This window comes from Ixodes scapularis, unplaced genomic scaffold (assembly GCF_016920785.2).
Source record: "Ixodes scapularis isolate PalLabHiFi unplaced genomic scaffold, ASM1692078v2 PGA_scaffold11__112_contigs__length_91849675, whole genome shotgun sequence".
NCBI lineage: Eukaryota > Metazoa > Arthropoda > Arachnida > Ixodida > Ixodidae > Ixodes > Ixodes scapularis.
The window spans coordinates 37,963,780-37,983,629 of record NW_024609837.1 but is presented as its reverse complement, the minus strand read 5'-3'; the positions used below and the strand labels follow the sequence as shown (position 1 = coordinate 37,983,629).

The 19,850-nt window shown below is 46.0% G+C and overlaps 1 protein-coding gene across 1 annotated transcript; it reads right to left on the bottom strand.

Annotated features, from left to right (window-relative positions):
- Positions 1-3,146: 3,146 nt before the first annotated feature.
- LOC121835051 lies at positions 3,147-19,849 on the bottom strand. Its single transcript, XM_042288971.1, has 10 exons — positions 19,668-19,849; positions 16,380-16,591; positions 12,871-12,960; positions 12,725-12,781; positions 12,599-12,628; positions 12,084-12,158; positions 8,797-8,877; positions 5,923-6,170; positions 5,023-5,185; positions 3,147-3,373 (listed from the first exon to the last, which is right to left on the bottom strand). Exons 1-10 carry the CDS (start codon positions 19,847-19,849, stop codon positions 3,147-3,149), a joined length of 1,365 nt encoding a protein of 454 aa, XP_042144905.1.
- Position 19,850: the final 1 nt, after the last annotated feature.

Below are 19,850 nucleotides of genomic sequence, written 5' to 3'. Positions count from 1 at the left end.
GAGGAGCTTCTACCCCCTGTCACCGACTATAACTAACACGCGTCTACCCAAAACTGATAGTTATGCTTAGTAAATTCCACACAAAATACAAAATGCACGCTTCCTTCGATTTGTGTATATGTTTATACGGCAAGAAGCATAGTGCCTCTTCTCTTATGCCCATTTAGCGACGCAGCCGGGAAACCTTTCCAAAGAGGGGGGGGGGGGGGGGGGGGGGGGGAGGAGGCAGAGGCAGGGTTCAACCCCGAAATTTCCACCCGCCTCCCCAACCTAGGACACGGGTGTATTGTCAGCTGTATGTGATCTTAAAAATCTCAAGGCAACCCGCTTTGCTGAGCCGCAAAACGCGGCCTATAATTCAGACTGAACCGGACAAAATTAAAAAAAAAAAGCACTAATAATTTTAGCAAAAAAATAAAACCTTAAACAAATATCCAGCGACTGATTAAGCAATTACATGTCTTCACGAATAAAAAATTGCGTTGAATTAACATCTCGAACACCCTATGTTTGAGGTAGGAGGTGACATAAAGCTGATGCGCATTTCAATCTGCAAAGAAAGGTTATCACGCAACATATAGACCTTTCCAGAAAAGGGCTGCTGGCCGGTTTCATTTTCAGTGTTCGTGCATATCGCGCGTGATTTGCTCGCTTTCCGAAGCGACGCACACGCGCGCGCTGAGCTGTGGAGATCGCACGCTGAGCTGTGGATTTGTAAACATTGGAAAGGTCTATAACAGAAGAAGCTGAGCATTATGCCTGCTTGCCCAAAAATGACTTCAAAGTGCGTACAAAATACGGCAACTGCAGTACTGACTACGGTAGTGACAACGCCCTCAGAAATATAAGCTGTAATAGAGTCAACGGGTTACCAAAGTTGGCAATCGATTGGTTTAAGCTGGCCACCAATTGAGTGCGTTTGACTGCGTTGCGTCGAGTACCGAAAGCGAGTCACCGGCACGTCTGTGCTTCGTATGAAGCGTGGAATCCAATTCAAGGAATCATCTTGGCACGCGATATAAGCAGCAGGGATGTCCTGGTTTCTCGCTGCCGCAACGCAGTAAAACGCAGTCAAACGCAACTGTCTGAACCAGGCTTTAGTCTGGTGTGATGAGCGATCCCGCGACCAGCCGAAGAGGACGAGAAAGAAGAAGACGAGGTGGGGGCATGCGAGGAGCGCGAGAGGGGATTCGGTCGGTTGACAAAGGACGGTGCAGACGCGACCAGGCCGGACCTCCGTCGGCGTGACCAGACATCAAGAGGCCCGACCCACAACCCACTTCTCACGCAGTCCGGGCGCCAACCTTCCGGAGGTAGACAAGACTGCATGCGTGGCGCAGTTGAACACCCGCTGCCACTCCGTGCCACTGACGTTCCGAGCCTGACTCAAGCCTTCGGCCAACGCCCAACTGCCTCGTCGCTACGTCCTTCGGCCCAGACCTTGGCGGACACCTGGTCATAGGCTGCCACCGGCGTACGGGGCCTGATTCAAGCCTTCGGCCATCGGTCAACTGCCTCGTCACTACGTCCGGACCTCGGCCCTGACGTCGTAGACCCCTGATCATCGGCTACCACGGGTGCTACGCCGCAAGGACTGAAAAGTCGTGAGCGAGGGACTTTTTAGGGGACACTCATACCTTAACATTTGTTGAAGTGCTGCGAGTGTGCTTTACTAAGACCACTGTGGGTTTGAAAGCGTTGATCTTTGACCTTTGGATCTTTTCGTAGATGCCATCAGTGCGAAGCTAACAATTGAAGAATCGGCAGCTTAAAAATGGTGCTGAAGTGGCTGCCAGGGTCTTGCGACAGGGGAGGCTGGAGGAAGAGGCGTTCGGAAGCCGTAATAGCTCCCCAGCCCCAGGACTCGCCCCAGGACCTTCCCCAGGACCAGGCATAGGCTCCCCGCTGAGCTTCCTCCCTAGCCCCTTTCAATAAAAGTTCCAAAAAAAGTATTAATTGATCTTGAAATAGTCATTTGCTCGGCAGATAAAATAGTGCACAGACAAAGCATAGGAGGATCTTGCCATTTGTGCCCAGAATGTTTTTCTTGCAGTAGGCTGCTAATAAGAAACAGGCCAGGGGTTCTTAAAACCCAATGTTGGAATAACCAGGATTTAAACACATTGCCATCATTGCATGACCAGCATTTAAGATATGGCATTAACACTGGGACATGCCAATGAATCAGCTTGACTGCAGATACCCAAGCAGCACAATTCCCTGGTTCAAGCTTGAGCCCGCTTGGGCAGCCGGGGAAAGTTTCCCCGGCCCAAGCACCATTTTGCTCCAAGGGGCAAGCTATCCCCAGCCTGGCTAGCCACCCTGGCAGTTCAGTGGGGGTTCCTTGTCTAGCCAAGCTTGGCTCTATGGCGTCTCTACAGCCAGGCCCAGGCTGGCAGTTCAGTGGTCAGCCAAGCTTGGCAAAACGGTCTGAACGCAGCCTGGGCCATGCTGGCAGTTCAGTGGTCAGTCAAGCTTGGCAAAACTGTGTAAATACGGACTGGGCCAGAGTGGCAGTTCAGCGGTCGGCCAAGCTTGGCCAAACGGAGTAAATACAACCTGGGCCACGATGGCATTTCAGCAGTCAGCCAAGCTTGGCAATACGGTGAAAATGTAGCTCGGGCCAGGGTGGCAGTTCAGTCGTCAGCCAATCTCAGCTGTACAGTAAAGCTCGGTCGATTTACCTGCACCGGTGCATAAAAGTGCAGGGTGGTGCTTTCAGTGGTATCTCAATACACACACCAGAAGCACTGCCCTACACTTTTCTGCACCAGTGCAAGAGGTGCAGGTAAATTGAACGAGCTTAGTATAAACACGGTCCATTGCCAAGGACCCATTTCACTTAGCTGTGAGCAAACCTTGCAACCATCCTGGGAGGCCCAATTTGTACCCTTTGATAAGCTTGCATTACATGAGTCTTTGCATCAAGAAATATGATATGGACAAAACCCATTTGCAATTACCTAGTTCAATTCGATTTTTCGCAATGTCCTCATGAGTTGCTAAATCGCAACAGAACAAAACAATTTAAAGTCTGCCATTTCAATTTTGCTACAAGTTTGTGGATGGAATGCACGAGAAAAAAACTCAGAACAATGTTTTTTCTTTTATTTCTATATTTTCAATTTTCGTTTTTGTCCTTGACATCACGTCTGTGAGATGTCCAGGATGTCAGCGTTGACGTCAAAGTCGCCCTCTGGCAGGCTGCTGGGCAGGACAGTGACGAATTGGGCTGAGAGGATGGCCGCGTCTTGAATCTTCTTGGCCATCCTCTCAGCCCTGCCTCCCTCGCGATCCGGGGCCCCAGACAAGTAGTCGCCAATGGCACGCTCCACGTCGACCACGCTGCCTCCCACTCGGCTCCGGATTATAGCTGGAGAAAAAGAAAACAAAAAAACAGCAGAAGCGAATGTTATGCACGCCACAAAGCAAGTCACAAAATGCATTAGGGGCCTATAGAAACAGGGGGAAACTCTCGTGCAGTAATTTATTCCAAGTCGAGTTTAGGGCTGCCGAGAAAGAATTACCATATTTATTCTAAACAGGTTAACCATTTGCTGGAAACTGTTCTTTACCAGTAGGAGTTGATCTGTAATCATAACCAAACAAGGTCGACCTATAGACCAATGCACTGTTTTAAACAAGCCTGCATTTGGCCACATTAAATGTAGGCACTGTGCATGCGCGGAAATGAGCTTCCTGTGAGGTGAGGCGTTTGTGCACGCACCATTTTGACAACAGCGTCACTGCGGTGGCGTGGCATCAAAGCCATGTGTTCGTCTACAAAGGCCTGTTCACACATACATCACAGCACCAACTCAGTGAAAAGCACCGACTTTGCACATGACCAGTGGTGTCACAAGAGGGAAGGGTGGGGGAGGGGGGAAGTGCACGAGACGAGTGGCTTGCATGCTTTCGCATTCACAACTCGCAAGTGGAAAAGGTGGGGGGGGGGGGGGGCACCACCTTAGGTGCAGCGCTCGGGGGGGGGGGGGGGTGTCATGGCGGGCCACGCAACCCTATAATGGCATCACTGCATATGACCCCACTTTTTCCTGCTCACACACAATTCAGAGCCAGCTTTAGGCATTGACAGCAGTGCTGAATGTTATTTCAACACCAATATTAATCTGCTAACTAACCTAAGAATAAGCTAATGTATTCCCCGTTTGAGAGAACCCAGACGCTGCTCTCACCAGCCACTGCAAAGCAATGAAGCTTCATGCACGCGCACCATGGGCAGTGCATGATTATGAACTCTGAGCTCCATGTGAAATTAAATTTGTGCGACCAGGGGACCTAAGCCGCTGTGAATGACAGAAGAGAGCATGCGTGCTGGACAAAGAGATGAAGAGGAAAAATGAAAAAGAGGTGTAACAGTTGAAAAGGCAAACATAAGAAACAATTAAAACAGGTAACCCCATGAGAGTTCGACAGGACTGCAGTTCCCGACTGTAACAGCCGAAATAATTTTTAACTGGGAATGTATGAATGAGGCTCTACCGTATATACAAACAATACTTAAAATTGAAAGAATAAAATAAAATGTGCAGGACAAGCACAGGACAACCACATTCTTTCGTAATTGTCCTGTGTTTGTCCTTTGCGTGTTATTCTTTCAATCTTAAGAATAATTTTCAACTCAGTGCAATTTGTTTAGAGTCCCTGAAAGATTAAGTTTTTCATAATCCAGATTCCATAGCAATACCACTAACATGGTGCATTACTTGAAACATCAGCTCACCGCCTAAGATCACTAGCCAGAAGGGAAAAGCCTCGACTTGATTAGAAAATCAGGGGAAATGACTAACCATGATGATAAAGAAAGTGCTTGCTTTATAAACACTTATTCAGGAATTATATGAAAATACTCTTGCCACTTTACGCGCACGTTTACAAGCCACAAATTTTGCTTAAAACTGATCCAGTAATTCTTCAGATTCTTGGCAGCTGACAAATTAAAAGAAAAAAGTTCCCATCATTTTTAATTAGCAATGAAGGTGTGGAATGAAAACACCTTACCAACGGCCACGGCACAGAGCTGCGTGCCCCTGAACGGCCGCTTGTTGCCCCTGCGGCCGCAGATGCTGAAGTGCATCTGCACCTGCTTCCGCAGGAGCCGCTCCAGGGTGCGCCGCACAGCCTCCGCGATAGTGTTGCCACCCAGGCCGGAGAGCTGCTCCTTCTACACGAATAAAAGAAAAAAAATATTGCACTTTAAGAATCACAGTTTATTTAATATGAGTAAGATGAAAACTGACTATGGTATGGCATCCATCTCACCTAAGTGAAAAGGTAATGTGAAATTGCATTAACTCTGTTGACAGTATTTACTACACTATTATATAAAAGAGAGTACGGAAGATCTAATGAAAATAAACCCTGAAGAAGGGGAGCAAGGGAAAAAAAAGGACAAACACATATCTCGAAACACACCTAGCTGCATTTGGAGATTTGTGTTTGTCTTTTGTCGCCATACCTTTTCTCCAGAGTTACTACTGTTATTGTCCAGCGAGCTTCCACCTCTGCAATTATTGCATTATCATCATACTGAAGATCGATCCAGACTTTTACTGAAAGTAATTAATAGATCAGGTAATTGGCCCCTGCTGTTCTTGATGTTCTTGTTGCCTTCTTCCCTTCATTTTATACTTTCCAGCGAGCACTGATTGCCCTTAATCATTCTATATGCCCCTGTTCTTGACTCAAAAGTATGTAGAGGTGTGAAAACAATAAGGCCATATCTTCAATCGTAATGCTGCCTTAATAAGTGGCTGTCTGTGACTAAATAGAGATAATGGTTAAGCTAACATTTTGGTAAAGTTTAGATACGAAGCAGTTGAACATATGCCGTCGCTCCATTTCTCAAACCGGTTGAGCCACAAGGCACTAACATATAGTGAAAAAAAGTTTGATATTCACCAGGACAGCCTGATCAGGGGGGTTGATGAGGCGCCTCTCTGCTGCCTCAAAATCTTCCATTGTCGCCAGCGGTAAAATAAAAACCGCTGGCGGCACTGGGGCATCAGGCGGGCAGTTCGCACGCTCAAGCTGAGCGATGCGCACTGCCAGCTGTTCCTGGTTTGCCAGGACCTGCGCCGTGTCCTGGCGGAGAAGGTGCACCTCGTGCCGCACATCCAGCACCACCTTCAGTAGCTCCGACTGGAAGGCTAAAATAGAGGCAAAGAAAATTCTTGTGTTCAGAGATCTACGAAGGAAACGTGCTGAAAACAACACTTCACCTAAGACTAAAAAGAAAAAAACAATGATAAAAAAAATTATAGCTCAAAAAAATATTTCCAAGCCTTATGCAATTGATGGCAGCAAATGTAGGCCGTCCTGCCAGTGGATCTTTCATCGCACATATTGTTTACGTCCAAGCAATAAATTATATTTTGTTCCACCTTTCGAGAGACCAGAAACCTACAAATCATAGACGTGATTGTAGCTTCAAATTTAGCTACTTTAGAAATTCCAGCTCCCAATCTGTACCCGTTATCACCTCAAGGACCACAGTAAAAAAAAGTCCGGCTCCTAGCGGATCATTACTAATTTCCCCCTTTATGTAGAGAATTAAGATACATGCAGGCACATTTTACATCAAATATATATTATCTTATGGAGCCGTACACATTTCAAATGCCAAAAGCATTGCTGCCTCCTCTGACAACGAAATCGTATGAGAACTACTACTTGCAGCGTATGAGTAATGTGCAAAAGTTCATTTTTTTCTTAAGGTGAAAACGAGTATAGCTATATTTGAAAATGATATCCCCAAATTTAGCTACTCCCCCCCCCCCCCCCCCCAACCACTCCCCTTGGCCAGTGACCATGGAAAGCAGGGTTTGGGGGGGAGGTGAGGTTTGAGGGCAGCACTGTTGAAGGCCTAGGGTGGCAAAATGTTAAGTTCACCTCTCGTCACAAGACTTTCGGAAGGGGCACAGCGTCACTGAAGGTGCGCAGCCTCATGATACGTTGTGGCACTGGACTGGTGATTATGGTTTATAGCATCTACTACTGTCTTGTGTAAGGTGAAATAGAGCATAGGAAACAGCCTCATCACTCCACAAGATTTCAACACAATAGGTAAGCTTCTTAAAACAAGCTAAACATTAGTCACTTTTCTTAATCAGGCACTAGTTTTTTTTTAGATATTTGAATAATAAAAATAAAACAGCTGTCACTGATAATAAAAATAAAACAGCTAGCTTGAACATGCAAATCAACCCAAGCTATGGGCACCAGGTTGCCCCACCTAGCCCAGAGTGGCGGAGGGGTTAAGGTCGCAGGTCTTTCTCCGCCACCACTACTGCCGGCTAAATGGTGCCACCTGCTGCCCTATGTGTGTGCTTACTTGCACCGTCACCGACATTTTTTACTGATGTAAGCGATTGCTGGCATCATGTGTACAAAGTCTGCTTTGGGGTCCCTCAAGGCACTGATACCGACGGACGTTGGGGTTCCTTAAGATACTGATATCAATGCCACTGATAAAGAGGTCGCAACCGTTGGACATATGGAAAACTATTTTATCTCAGAGTTGATGAAATGACATGTCGCAACTAGGATGCTTTCATGCACTATCGGGGAAAAATGAAATGCGAACAGAGGAGCGCGTGGCTCGCGGTACAGGCTGCGCCGCCTGGAAGTGAGCCTAGGAGCGAGGGTGCGTGGCCTACTCCGACGTGTTCACGCCCCTCCCTCTGTGCTCCTCAAGCTTCAGCAGTGCGCCTCTTAGTGCGCTGAAAGCTATCGCCGCTATCTTTGCTGGCTCAGCGCGAGCGGTGCAAAGAAGCTCGCCGCACTCGCCGAGCAGGCAAAGATAGCGGTGACGGCTTTCAGCGCACTGAGAGGCGCACTGCCGAAGCTGGGCGAGCGCCAATCGAGGGGCGTGAACACATCGAAGTAGGCCACGCACCCTCGCCCCGAAGTTCACTTCCAGGCGGCGCAGCCTGTACCGCGAGCCACGCGCTCCTCTGTTCGCATTTCATTTTTCCCCGATAGTACACTTTGCTCAGGTTGGCAATACTTGCACTTTCATAACGATTTTGTTTATTTTTTGCTTAGGAGCATGAGAGGTCTTCAATTTGTGATTCTGGAGTATGATCGTTTGTATACGGAGTATTGCCATAACTGCAGACTTATGGCAAGGCCACGTCGAGGCATGTCCAACACTCCTGTTTTGGTGTAAGCACCGAGTGCCTAACTTGGGCCTCAAAACGTTTATTTAACAAGACCCCCGCCGCTGCCACCTGTCGGTGCCACAGTGCAACTGCCATCATGACAAGCATCAATGTTCAAAAGGCAGAACTGGTCTCATACAAAGCTAGAAGTATGAACAGATAGGTTTCAAAGGTGCCCCTGCTGCACGAGGATTCATACAGCCAAGGCACATTTTCTAAAGCAAGAAGGCTTGCCATTCACGTTAAGGTTTCAAAGGTGCTTCTGCTGCACAAGGATTCATGCAGCCAAGGCCTATTTCTAAAGCAAGGGGACTTGCAATTCATGTTGAAGTGAGATTATGTAGATATCAGCAATGACCAGTTCATGTAAAGATGTCAAACATGTTGTTCTTAACAGGCAATCAAACATCTCATTCTTGAAATGTAAAACAGAGCATTACGAGTGATAGGCAGGTTTTGTTTTGGTGGTCGAACTATATCGAGAGTATGGGCATTTAATGCCATACTAAGGGCATTGGAAAAATGAAATGTACAGATGTGATTGTGCCAGTCTTCTAAACTTGGTCAGGTCAATATTAAGCAGTGATCGTAATGAAACATCTGGTATGCTTACGGGACATGGTAGCCTCAACCACCTCAGCTGCCTCAGCTGCCTCCAAATTCCGCCTCCTGGGGGCTTGCCGCTCTGCCAGGGCTGTGGTAAAGTATGTTTTAGTCTCAGATTAAGGTCTTTCAACTCGTCACACAAGTCATTCACACTTTTCAGCAACTACATATCAGCCATTTTGGCACAGCCAGTGTCCATCTCTGCTCAACATCTCAAGGGCAGTCAATGTCAAGAAATCTGACAGATACGCTTCAAATGCACACCTTTTTGGGAGGCAAAGTATGTTTGTCAGCTCCACTTCCAAAATGAGCATAAGGTGTCCAAAGCTTAAGCTTGGTGACTTCTTTTATAAACGGTTTTCGAGGCAAGCAAAAAATTTTATGAATGACCGGAGGCAGCAGATTGGAGGCGACAGCAAATTTTCTGCAGTCTGCCAAAAAAATGTGCATGTGAAACGTGTCATCACAAATGCCGGTATAGACAGCTTTTTTTAAAGGGATGCTGAAATGAAAATTAAAATATACTTCCCACGTTAAAAAAGTTAAATGTAATCACTGAAGTCAGCTAATGACAATCACACGTTAGTATTTTTAACAGATGGTTATATTTTTCGTTCCAAACAGCCAATTCCATCGAGAGCAGCTGTCGGAGAGCACTATGCTTCTTGAGAAAACCAGCACCTACAGCGCGCTCGTGACGTAAGGTTTAACTTCGCGGGCAAGGCTACAAGGAGGCTGGTGTGGTTGTGAACTGTGCCACTTGGTAGTGTCAACATGTTACAATCTGGCGGTTCAAGAGGCCCGCTTCCCGCAGAAGTTGAATAGGCACGGGAGAGAAGGGAAGTTCGGTTCCGCCAAGGGAGAGAAGGGAAGTTCAGTTCCGCCAAGTTTAACAGTCTATGCACGCTCAGAGCTTAGCACAATACCTCTAGGGAGTGGCACTGCTTTTATGTGAAGTTTTACTTAACGTTCGGAAGCATCCACCAGGTGTAATCTGGTAATAAATTTTTTTTTATTTTTTTTTTGTTTTAAAAAGTTTTTTGGCGTCAATTGAAACTAAAAATTGGCATCTTTGTGGTGTGGCCAAAATGTGCTTGGTATTTAAACCATAAAATAGACTAGGCATTTTGCTGCAGTACCCCTTTAAAGGGATGCTGAACCGAAATTTTGATTACACAAAACACGCGGTAAAAGTGTTCAATGGGATGCTACAAACACCAAAACACCACTCATACAGCGATATCTTGAACGGATGACCAAATTTTTCAAGAAAAGGAGGCGCATTTGAGAGAGATGATGTCGCCATGTTTCTCCGAGAAGGAGAGGGAACGGCCTCGCGTCTTCTCTGCCTCACAGCCTTGAGGGAGCGAAGCGGAGAGAGGAGGAAACTCGGTATAGTGATGTCACGCGCCTCGTCGGCCTAGTTCAATCTGGACCTCTTTTTCCAAAAATGCGGCCATCCATTCGAGATATCGCCTTACGAGTAGTGGTGTAGGGATTGTAGCGTCCCGCCTACATTTCCTGCATTGTTTTTTCTGAAATCCAAATTTCGGTTCACCATCCCTTTAAACTAATAACACTGGCTGTATCAGACGGTGGACAAGGGGAAACATCTCAGCTGTCTCATTTATGCTCATCAAATCATTAATTCCAACAGTTACAATTGTTACAAGAACCTTACATGCAGAGTGAAAGAGGTATAGCAGCTCAAGAGTGAAGCCACTGATCTCTGACAATTTGCTGGATCGCGCATCCCCGCTTGGTTGCTGTAGCACAAATGCGGCCACCGCACAGTCACCTTGCCACACAAAATCTACCTTTCAGAGCGCAGCTAGGGTGGGCGGCAGCGTGCTGAAGACACGTTTTCTGCTTACTTATTGTCATTTGTCGTAGAGGTTGTTTAAAACCTGGCGTAAATGGTGACCTTCGTTGGCCTTCGAGAACATGAGCAAATTTGTACAAAAGTCCAGCACCAGAGGAGAAAAGCACAACTCCTTGAAAGCAAGTCTAGCCGGTCTAGCGGCATGATAGAAATTTCCTTGGTATGCCAAACTGCTGCATCTCTGTGCCTTCACACACGTGGATAGCGATCAAGAATCGACGCCGTGTTGATGTGTTTTGCATGTGCAACGTGCGTGAAAATCTATGTGCCTCTGGAGCAGCGTTTTACTCTACTGTGGTGACTGTAGTGTCGAGACCGGTTATAACAAAATAGCGGCTACATCAAAGCAGTCTCGATTTCCCATTCCCTTTCACACTTCGTTAACCAAAGTCAGTTATAACGAAATAGCGGATACAGCGAAGTGATTTTCGATTCCCGTTGACTTCGTTATAACCGGTCTCGGCGGCATTTGTAAATTGCGGCGTTCGTGGTCCAGATAAGTCTGATGCAGTGGCGACGGACGAGGGGGGGCGGCAGCGGTGGTTGAAGGGAGGCTTTCTTGTGGGCACTTACCGAGGTGGTGGAATTCATGAGTAATCGCATGAGGTTACGATAGAGCAGTTTGCAGTAAGTATATATGCAATTATTTTTATAAACAAAATAAAGTGTGCTATTTGAGGCATTCAGCAGTTCCAATGAACGCAACACTTTATGCTTGTTATATAATGAAGCACATAAAAAAATTTTCCGGGTTAGACTCTTTACTGACCCATGAAAATTACAGTATGAATGTTACTGGATCTTATGATTAGGCCTGCGCTGTGCTCTATAAACCGCCTTGCCTGGCGGTGAAGTCTGATCTTTGAGTAGCACCAAGCTGTTAGCTTGACCGGTATCCAAGGATGCGAAGGCACAGAGATGCAGCACTTCGGCGTGCCAAGGAAGCTTTGATCACGTTGCGACACCGACAAGACTTGCACTTGGCGAGTTGTGCCTTTTTCCTGCAGTGCTGTACTTTCGTAAAACTTTCCACGCGTTCTTAAAGGTAATTGTCAACGGTTACACCAGGTTTTCAAAAAATTCTCCGGCAAATGATAACGAACGAGCAGAAACATGTCTTCAGCACGCTACCGCCCAGCCTCGCTGCGCTCCAAAAGGTTGATTACCTGTGGCACGATGGCCAACCGGTGGCCGCATTCGAATAGCGGGGAAGCGCAATCCAGCAATTATCGTAGAGATCAGTGAGCGAAGCAGATTAATGCTAGCCACAGTTTGTTGAACATTTAAAAAATAGCTGATAACCTTGTATGTGATATCTCTAGAAATACAAACAAGCGGGTTAAATATACAACTTTCCTATTTCAGTCTAGATTATCTGTGAATCATTGGAAAGAGCCGACTGTGAAACTTACGAGATGTAGGAGCCCGACTTTCTTTGGACCACCCCTTACTGGATGGAGGGTCTGGGGCCCTGCGCTTGGGAGGGGCTGGAGAAAAGTATCACAATTTACTTTCCACATGGGCAATTATGGCTTGGCCAGAGTGCCCCTTTTCTTTCTAAAATCTTAGACAACTTTTATCTACTCGTTTAGAATGCAATGCAATGCAAAAGGCATGAACCCCCCCCCCCCCTTTTTTTCTTGCTGCCATACTGCCAAAATGGAACATCAGAAAGGTTTAGGCGTGATTTTAAAACAAACTCTTTAATTTCATAAATTATTGTTTGCTTATATTCACATAAAAGAGGAATTTTGTATCCACGAGCATCTTTCAAATAACAAAATCTTAAAATCCCAATTCAAATTAACTGTTTTCTAAAGTCAAATGGAGGAATCACTTTTTACAGTTCTAGATAGGTTTGAACCTTCATGAATAACGTGTAGATTCTCATGTGTAAAACATGTGGAAATAAAGCAAGGACACTTACCCCTTGCACAGGCACCTCCCAGGCCAGTAGCTGCAAAATCAATGTCAAGTGTAAATACATTGTCAGTGTCTCTCGCAAGGTAAAAAAAAGATGAAATATATTTTTCTTTACTGTAGGCTAACTCACGTGGAATGGGCACTGAGAGACGCACAGGAGCGTCGGCCGTGTTGTCTCTCCCAGTGGCTAGAACAGACATATTATCAGAATAAAATTAGGTTAAACAAAGAACCATTTCTTCTGCTGAAAATGTTAAATTGCTATGATCAACATACCTCCATCATCGGGCTCCCCGACATCTGTGCTTTCGAAGCACGAGTTCTCCAGCCCCTCGGTGGCCTTCCTTTTGGCCTTCTTGTATGTTTCTTTAAGAGAAAGCAAATTGATACAGACCCACTAATTATTTAGCTCGTGCAAAACCTGGTTTACAATACTGCAATGCCAACCCATAACAGAGCAAAAAATCACTAAAACCAATTTACAATTTTCTAGATATGGTTCCTTTCACAGCTTACAATACCAAAAGGATATATTATTGTAGTGTTCTGCCGGGAAACCGGCATTTGGGGGCAATGCCTGATAGCAGCACTCTTTCAAGATCAGCATTTGTAAAGGCTTCAAATACTTTTTTTTTTATGTACAGCACAGTGTGGTGTCTGCTGCTAGCATGAGAAGCGCACTGTTGCTTGCATCATTCTGAAATTTAATGCAAAGGCCCCATATGCAGTCATGGTCAGAAGAAATGCAAAACATCTGCAGCTGCACAATCAGTTGTCGCGATTCCACAAACATCTACACAGAGCAAAATTAACTTTGGCTCAAAAAGCAGCAATGCCGAGAGAATAAACACCCATGACTGAAGCACTTAGTAGTGTATTGGGGTTTATGTGTTGAGAAAATGACAGAGAGAATAAGACGAGAGCTCACAGGGACGTCGGAACACTGAACTCTGGTTGGAATGATTAGTGGTAGAAATAAAGCTAGCTGTTTTTATCTCCACTGCACTCATCAAACGTGTTTGAATTTGAAAGCCCAATGCCGGACGCTGGCATTCCCATTCTGATGTGTTCGACGAGTGCAGTTGAGACAAAGATAGCTAGCTTTAGACCTACGCATCAATCATTCCAACCAGAGTTCAGCGTTTTGACATCCCCATCCAACCTCGTCTTCTCCTCTCACTCAGGTTTTCGCCGCATAAGGTGACACTTTCATTTGTAGGGCGAGTGCAACTTTGAAATGGCGTGCACTAGGAGCAGCCGAAGCAACTTTAGCTGCTGCTTGCGAGCTTCAAATCTGTCCATTGTATGTAAAGCCCCATTCACGCACTTGCATTTGACTACGAATGAATGAGACACGATCAGCTTTTAGCCTCTTGCGACTGCCTACGACCGGCTGCCATTGCTGGACTGCTGGTCATAGGCCTTCGCAAGAAGCTTAAAAAATCAGTCTTGTCTCAGTCGGTCCTAGTCAAATGCATCTGTGTGTTAACGGGTTTTCATAAGACCTATAAGCCGGAACATGTAAACGTGTGTCACTCAATACAGACATGGCAACCTAGCAAGTGCTACGCTCCCTTTCGTGCGTGTGCAGTGCAAGACTACGGCTTTTTGAAGAACAGAGATACTCCAGGCTCACGCTCGTTTCCTACACTGGCTGCTGACAGTGCTATGGCAACTGTGAGGGAAAACGTGCACGTAAAAGCTCTGCTCTATCGCCACATGATACATATTTTTGACTATGAAATTTCAATTGCAATCATACTCCCAGAGAGCTCGCATTTCATTACCAGTCAAGTTTCTGATGCTGCTGTCAGGTTCGATGGGCTAGCTCAACACCATCTAAAATAATCAAAGCACCTGCACTAGCATTTCGCAGTCATCACAGTGAGATCGAGCACTGAAACAGATCAAGTGCTGCATCTTTCATGTCATTGTGATAATGCTCCGAGCTACTCTTTCCTTTCTGTTATCACAAGTCATATGATTTGTTTCATCTGTCTATATTTATGGTTGCACCAATAAATGGGGGATTCTTGGTCACTCCCGAATGGCTCTCTGGTTGTCTGACCTGTCTGAGACGTCATCTTTGATCGTGTCTGCGGGTTTGTCGGGCTGTGAAGGCTCTGGTGCTGGACGAGGATTCCAGTCTACGTACGGCAGTAAGACCAGGGACGTAGTCCCTGGTCTTACTGCCGGACGTAGACTGGAATCAGCAGTCATATGATCAATTAGTGAAAATTACTCAAAGCAGTCATATGATCAATTAGTGAAAAGACGGTGAGAGAGCACGTGAGCTGGTGGTAGCTAATCATGTCGTATTGCACCTGAGACTGCGGTGGAAGAAATCGGAAGAACTTTCAGTAGAAGGAACGTTCTCTGTGTCTGTTTGAGACGTTCTCTCTGATTGAGACGTTCTCTGTGTCTGTTCCTTCTACTGAAAGTTCTTCCGATTTCTTCCACCGCAGTCTCAGGTGCAATACGACATGATATGATCAATACAAGCTTGCCGTCGTCTGTCAACAAACCATTGGAATGCTACGCTTTTGGCGTCGATGTGTGTCCCCATGCTCTTTTCTATGTTGCAATTTTTGCTTCTATGTCCTCCTGGCAGAGTCAGACTACTTTAGCAGCCTAAGCAAAATTAACTAGGCTTGTTTCACTGCATGTGGCGATTCATTCCGCGTAGACGCCGCAGAATGGACGCTAAAGCCTGATTCGCAGGATGAGATTCTGCTTGCTATTTTCAGTCATTATGTCGCTCCAGCTGCAAAAGCATGAACTGTAGCGGAGATGGTTGACGTTGATACGAAAAATTGCAAGCAGAATCAGTCCAAGTGAATGAGACATAACAAGTCGGTGATGGCAACTAGTAACAATTATCAACATCTTGTATATACTGTTTACACTGAGTCTGCTTACCTTGACCAACCTTCAAAATTAAAGGTCTTTTGAAGGCCTGCGCTTACTCCATATTGCAATTACCAGGTCAATGTTTTCGCTACGGGCCGCTGTCGTTTGAACGAGCAGGAACGTTTGGAAGAGCAGACAACGGTTTGAACGATCAGGCAGCCGTCCGAACTTGAAGACACACTAAACATAGTCCGCGGGTGGTCCAAACAACTTGGCCGTTTTTTTCACATTCATGTTGGAACAAAACAAATGAATTCGATGGCCTTAAGTATCCGCGAATTCAACTCAAAGTGCTTTCTGTACAAGCAATCGTGGTCCAATGCCATCTGGTTTTCCTTTTCACTAGCCCTGTCCATGTTTTTGGATGAACCAAGCAGGCAGAAAACTCATGAATACTGATCTTCAAACCTTTCGCAACTGTTTTGGTACAGCCTCAGTTGCTGCATTTTGACGAGAAGGCAAGTTTTTGCCTGGTTTCTTCTAAAACAACACAGGCATGCACGCCCCGCATGGTGACTTCCACCCACAGCCCCAGACCGGAAGTGTGCCTGACGCACCACCACCGCACCATGACATAACAGAGCTGAATTTGTGTATATATGTAGACAAAGTTTTCGGGATCGAATTGGGTAAATGCTAGATAAACCTTTGTCTTATTAATGTGGCCAGCTTACATTATGGACAATCTTGGGAAGGAACGGAGGTGTCCATATTACCGAGGCATCCCTGTATATGCAAACTACACTCTCAGTCCAAATCTAAACATTGTTTACCTTTAGATATACTACATGATCATATCAATGACTAATGCCCCTAGGTATGTGCAAAGATTTCACAACTTGAAGCCACGAGGATATCATACAAACACCACTTACTGCAATAGGAGAACACCCGCACAGGGTGGAGGGGCCACTCCTCTTCATTCCCAAGTGGGGCCTGAGACTGGGCCAGTTTTATCACTGATGCCGGTGGCACGTTTTTTGGCCAGGAACACATCGTCCTGTCAACACTGAGCCAGGCCGTCGGAACAGCGGCCACGCTGTCATCCCCGACAAACTCAACCACACAAAAAGGGCGGTTTTCCTTTCTGTAATGAATATAACATTTTCGTTACTGCAAGGCAAAGCCACAGCTGATTAGCAGTGGGTAATAATTCAAGATTAGGGCCGTGCTGCTGAGAAAGGGAGGATGGGCCTAAGAGGACACGGAATAAGTTGATGAGGGCTCACTCGCGTGGAACTGAAGATGGACAGTTTCTGCGGCCCAGCAGACCCGCCAATAATGAAAGACGTCCGACTCCGTCAAAGGTTTGAGCATAACTGACCTATGATCACGGGCAAGAGCTCGCAATGCACGGGCTCAAGTGCAAGCCCGTGTAAGTGGCACACCGAGTTCGTGGTGAGCCGCACTATTTATTTTTAAATACTGCACAATGTACCTTGGGTTTAACAAAGCGACTAAGAATGAGATAGAGTTCCTGAGGGACGGCAATCAGAGCATTTTATTGGGGAAAAAAAATGAGAGAAAAATCAGATTTCTTTTTTTACCTATGCCTGTTAAATGAAATGTCACAAATGTTTTTGTTTTTTTCCTAAATTCACACAAAAAGGTGTGCATACTGACCCAAAAAAAGAGAAGAGTTTCATATTTTTGTTGTAACTTACGATTAAATTAAGTTTGCTATTTGATATTAAAAAAAAATGCATTAATTCACTGATCTCTATGACAATTGTTAGATCACGCTCTCCACTCCGCGAATGCAGCCACCAGACGGCCATCATGTACCAACGGGATGTTGACCAGTTAAAGCGTTTTAAAGGGATACTTCAACGAAATTTGAAATATACCCGTCGTGTTCACAAATAGGCTGAATATGATCCACAATATCCGTAAATGACAATAAAACGTCTGTATTTTGAGCCTGATGGCTGTGTTTTTCGTTATAAACGGCCCACTCTGGCAAGCGCTCGGAGAGCAGCCAGCGGAGAGCACATGGCCTCCGCCGCAATCGTGACGTAGTTTGTCTCGAAATGAGCAAAGCTGCGTCAAGGCTGACATCGAGAAGATGTCCTAGACGTTCCAGCCACGGAGGCGGCTGCTTTTATACGAATTTTGAGCGACGGGTTAATCTTCTATAATCTTGTAGAGGAACAATAGCGGCATTTTGGGACACACAAAATATATTCTCGGGGAGGCGTTAGCAGCAGCCACCGGGTGCTCTTTGCTAATCGTTTAACTCGTTTTCAAATTCCTTTTGTGTCTTTTTCAACAAGAGATTGGTGCGTCTGATGTGATACTGCTCCCTTGAACACGAATAGACCAAGAAATAAGCGCCGAAATTTCGTTGTAGTATCCCTTTAAGAGGCTGGGCGGCAGTGTGCTAAAAGACACGTTTTCGGCTTAATAGCAATCATTCGCTGAATTTTTTTTTTTTCCCTTGTGTACTTGGTTATAGGTGTTTTTGAGAACACATAGAAATCTTTATGAAAACATAGCACGGCATAAAAAAGTCACAACTCATTGAATGCATGTCTTGCGGCGGGATCAAAGAACATGCCTTGGAATGCTGAAGTGCTGCATCGCCACCCTTGCACACTTGGGTATACTGAACAAGCATTGAAATCGTGTAGATGATGATGAAGGTCTGTCGTGTATGAAGATTTATGTGCCTCTGAAGCAGCGTTTTACTTTACTCTGAAGACTGTATTTGTAACTTGCAGCACTCGTGGGCCAGCAATTAGTTGATTTTGTTCCGACAGAACACAGCGGCGGAGGAGATCGTTCTTTGCCTCCGGGACATTTCTAGCAACCAAATCTGTGGAAGGGAATAGAAATTTATCTTTCTCGATTCCCCATCTCCCACTTCCGACACCCCTGATAGCATAGCTCAAAAGCGTCAATGTGATTTGTAACCCATACATAACTGTGCTGCTCTGTTTTCAGGTGACATGAGTAATTCGGATCCATACGAGTACATTTTAAACACTGCCGATAGCGCATGATAGCAACCACTCATAGTGCAACCAAACAGAACTGCTGGACTATCCAGAGATCTGCGAGTGATATGTATGCGGCAAAGACATGTAAAAAGCGACACACCTTCAAAACCTTCCCGAATGGTTAACACATTCACACGACGTCTACTTTTTATCAGTGTCCAAGCGTGCGAAGGCAAGGACGCAGCATTTCGGCGTGCCAAGGCATGTCCTCTGATCATGTCATGAGACTTGCATTTGACGAGTTCTGCCTTTTTCCTGCAATGCTGCACTTTCGTAAAACTGTCCACATGCTCTTGAAGATAACATAGTAACCACAGAGTTTAAGAAAATTTTTTGTCGAATGATGGCAAACAAGAATGTGTTTTCCAGCACGGATGCCATCTAGCCTAATGCTCAAAAGGCTGACTTCCTGTGGGCACAAGATGGCAAATACAAAGCTTTCGGTGGCCTCACTCATGCTGCAGCGACCAAGCATTGTCTACTGGTGATAAGTGTACTGATCAGCACTGATCAGAGCACCAAGCACTGAACAGTGCGACCAAGTAGGGCATTACAAAGTCACATCTTCGCGCTAACTTACCACTTCGGAGCATGCAAAACTTATTCTTAATATTTATTTAGGCTGACAACTGTACGGATACTACCCATTCAGCCCGCTTCAGACGGGGCAACTTTTCAAGCACTTTCGGGGTTGCTGGCGGGTTGTTTCATAGCTTTCCCTAGATCGACACGAATTGCTGAAATCGGGTTCGGCCCCTGTAACGAGTGGGCTAAAGCGCACACCCAGCTCGACGCGCGTGGTGCGAAAGCTCACGCTGCAGAATCCAGGGATCCTGGGTTCGAGCCCCACCCCTGCCCATTTCGATTTCGATGAGCATCGTACCAGCGTGCGGTCGTGTATCACTACTGCGTGGTGCACGTTAAAGACCCCACGCTAGCGGTGTACAGTACTGGCTAAATTGCTCATCTACAGCAAGTGACTTGTCGCAACTTTAAATTGCTGACCAACTACAGGCTGTATTCACCAATGTTTGTTTGCAAACAAGCTCGCTGCCGCCCAATATCGGCGGACCCCTGCGCGCTTCCGGTTTCCTCTTCTTTTCCTCTTGCCACACATCCTTTTGTTATTTGTACTACGTTCTACAAAGCAACGTTACTAGATACTCTTCAGTTCTCAAACTGCGGAGCTTCGCCTGACGCCTATCTGTTGCGCTCCGCTTGGGGGCGCGCGCGACGGAGTTTGCCCGGCATAGCAACACGTGAAACACGTTGCGGGTAGTGTGCGGCGGCGGTGTTTCCGTTTGGTTACGTTTGTGCTCGTAGCCGCGTGTGTTGTCTTTGTGCATC

Bases quoted from the DNA above. Each gene is read 5' to 3' on its own strand.
- LOC121835051 (XM_042288971.1), bottom strand. From the start codon at position 19,849: ATGCACAAAGACAACACACGCGGCTACGAGCACAAACGTAACCAAACG. The intron at 12,629-12,724 runs GTGAGTTAGCCT...TTGATTTTGCAG, and splicing joins TCTCTCAGTGCCCATTCCAC to CTACTGGCCTGGGAGGTGCC. The intron at 5,186-5,922 runs GTGAATATCAAA...TTATTCGTGTAG, and splicing joins CCCCTGATCAGGCTGTCCTG to AAGGAGCAGCTCTCCGGCCT.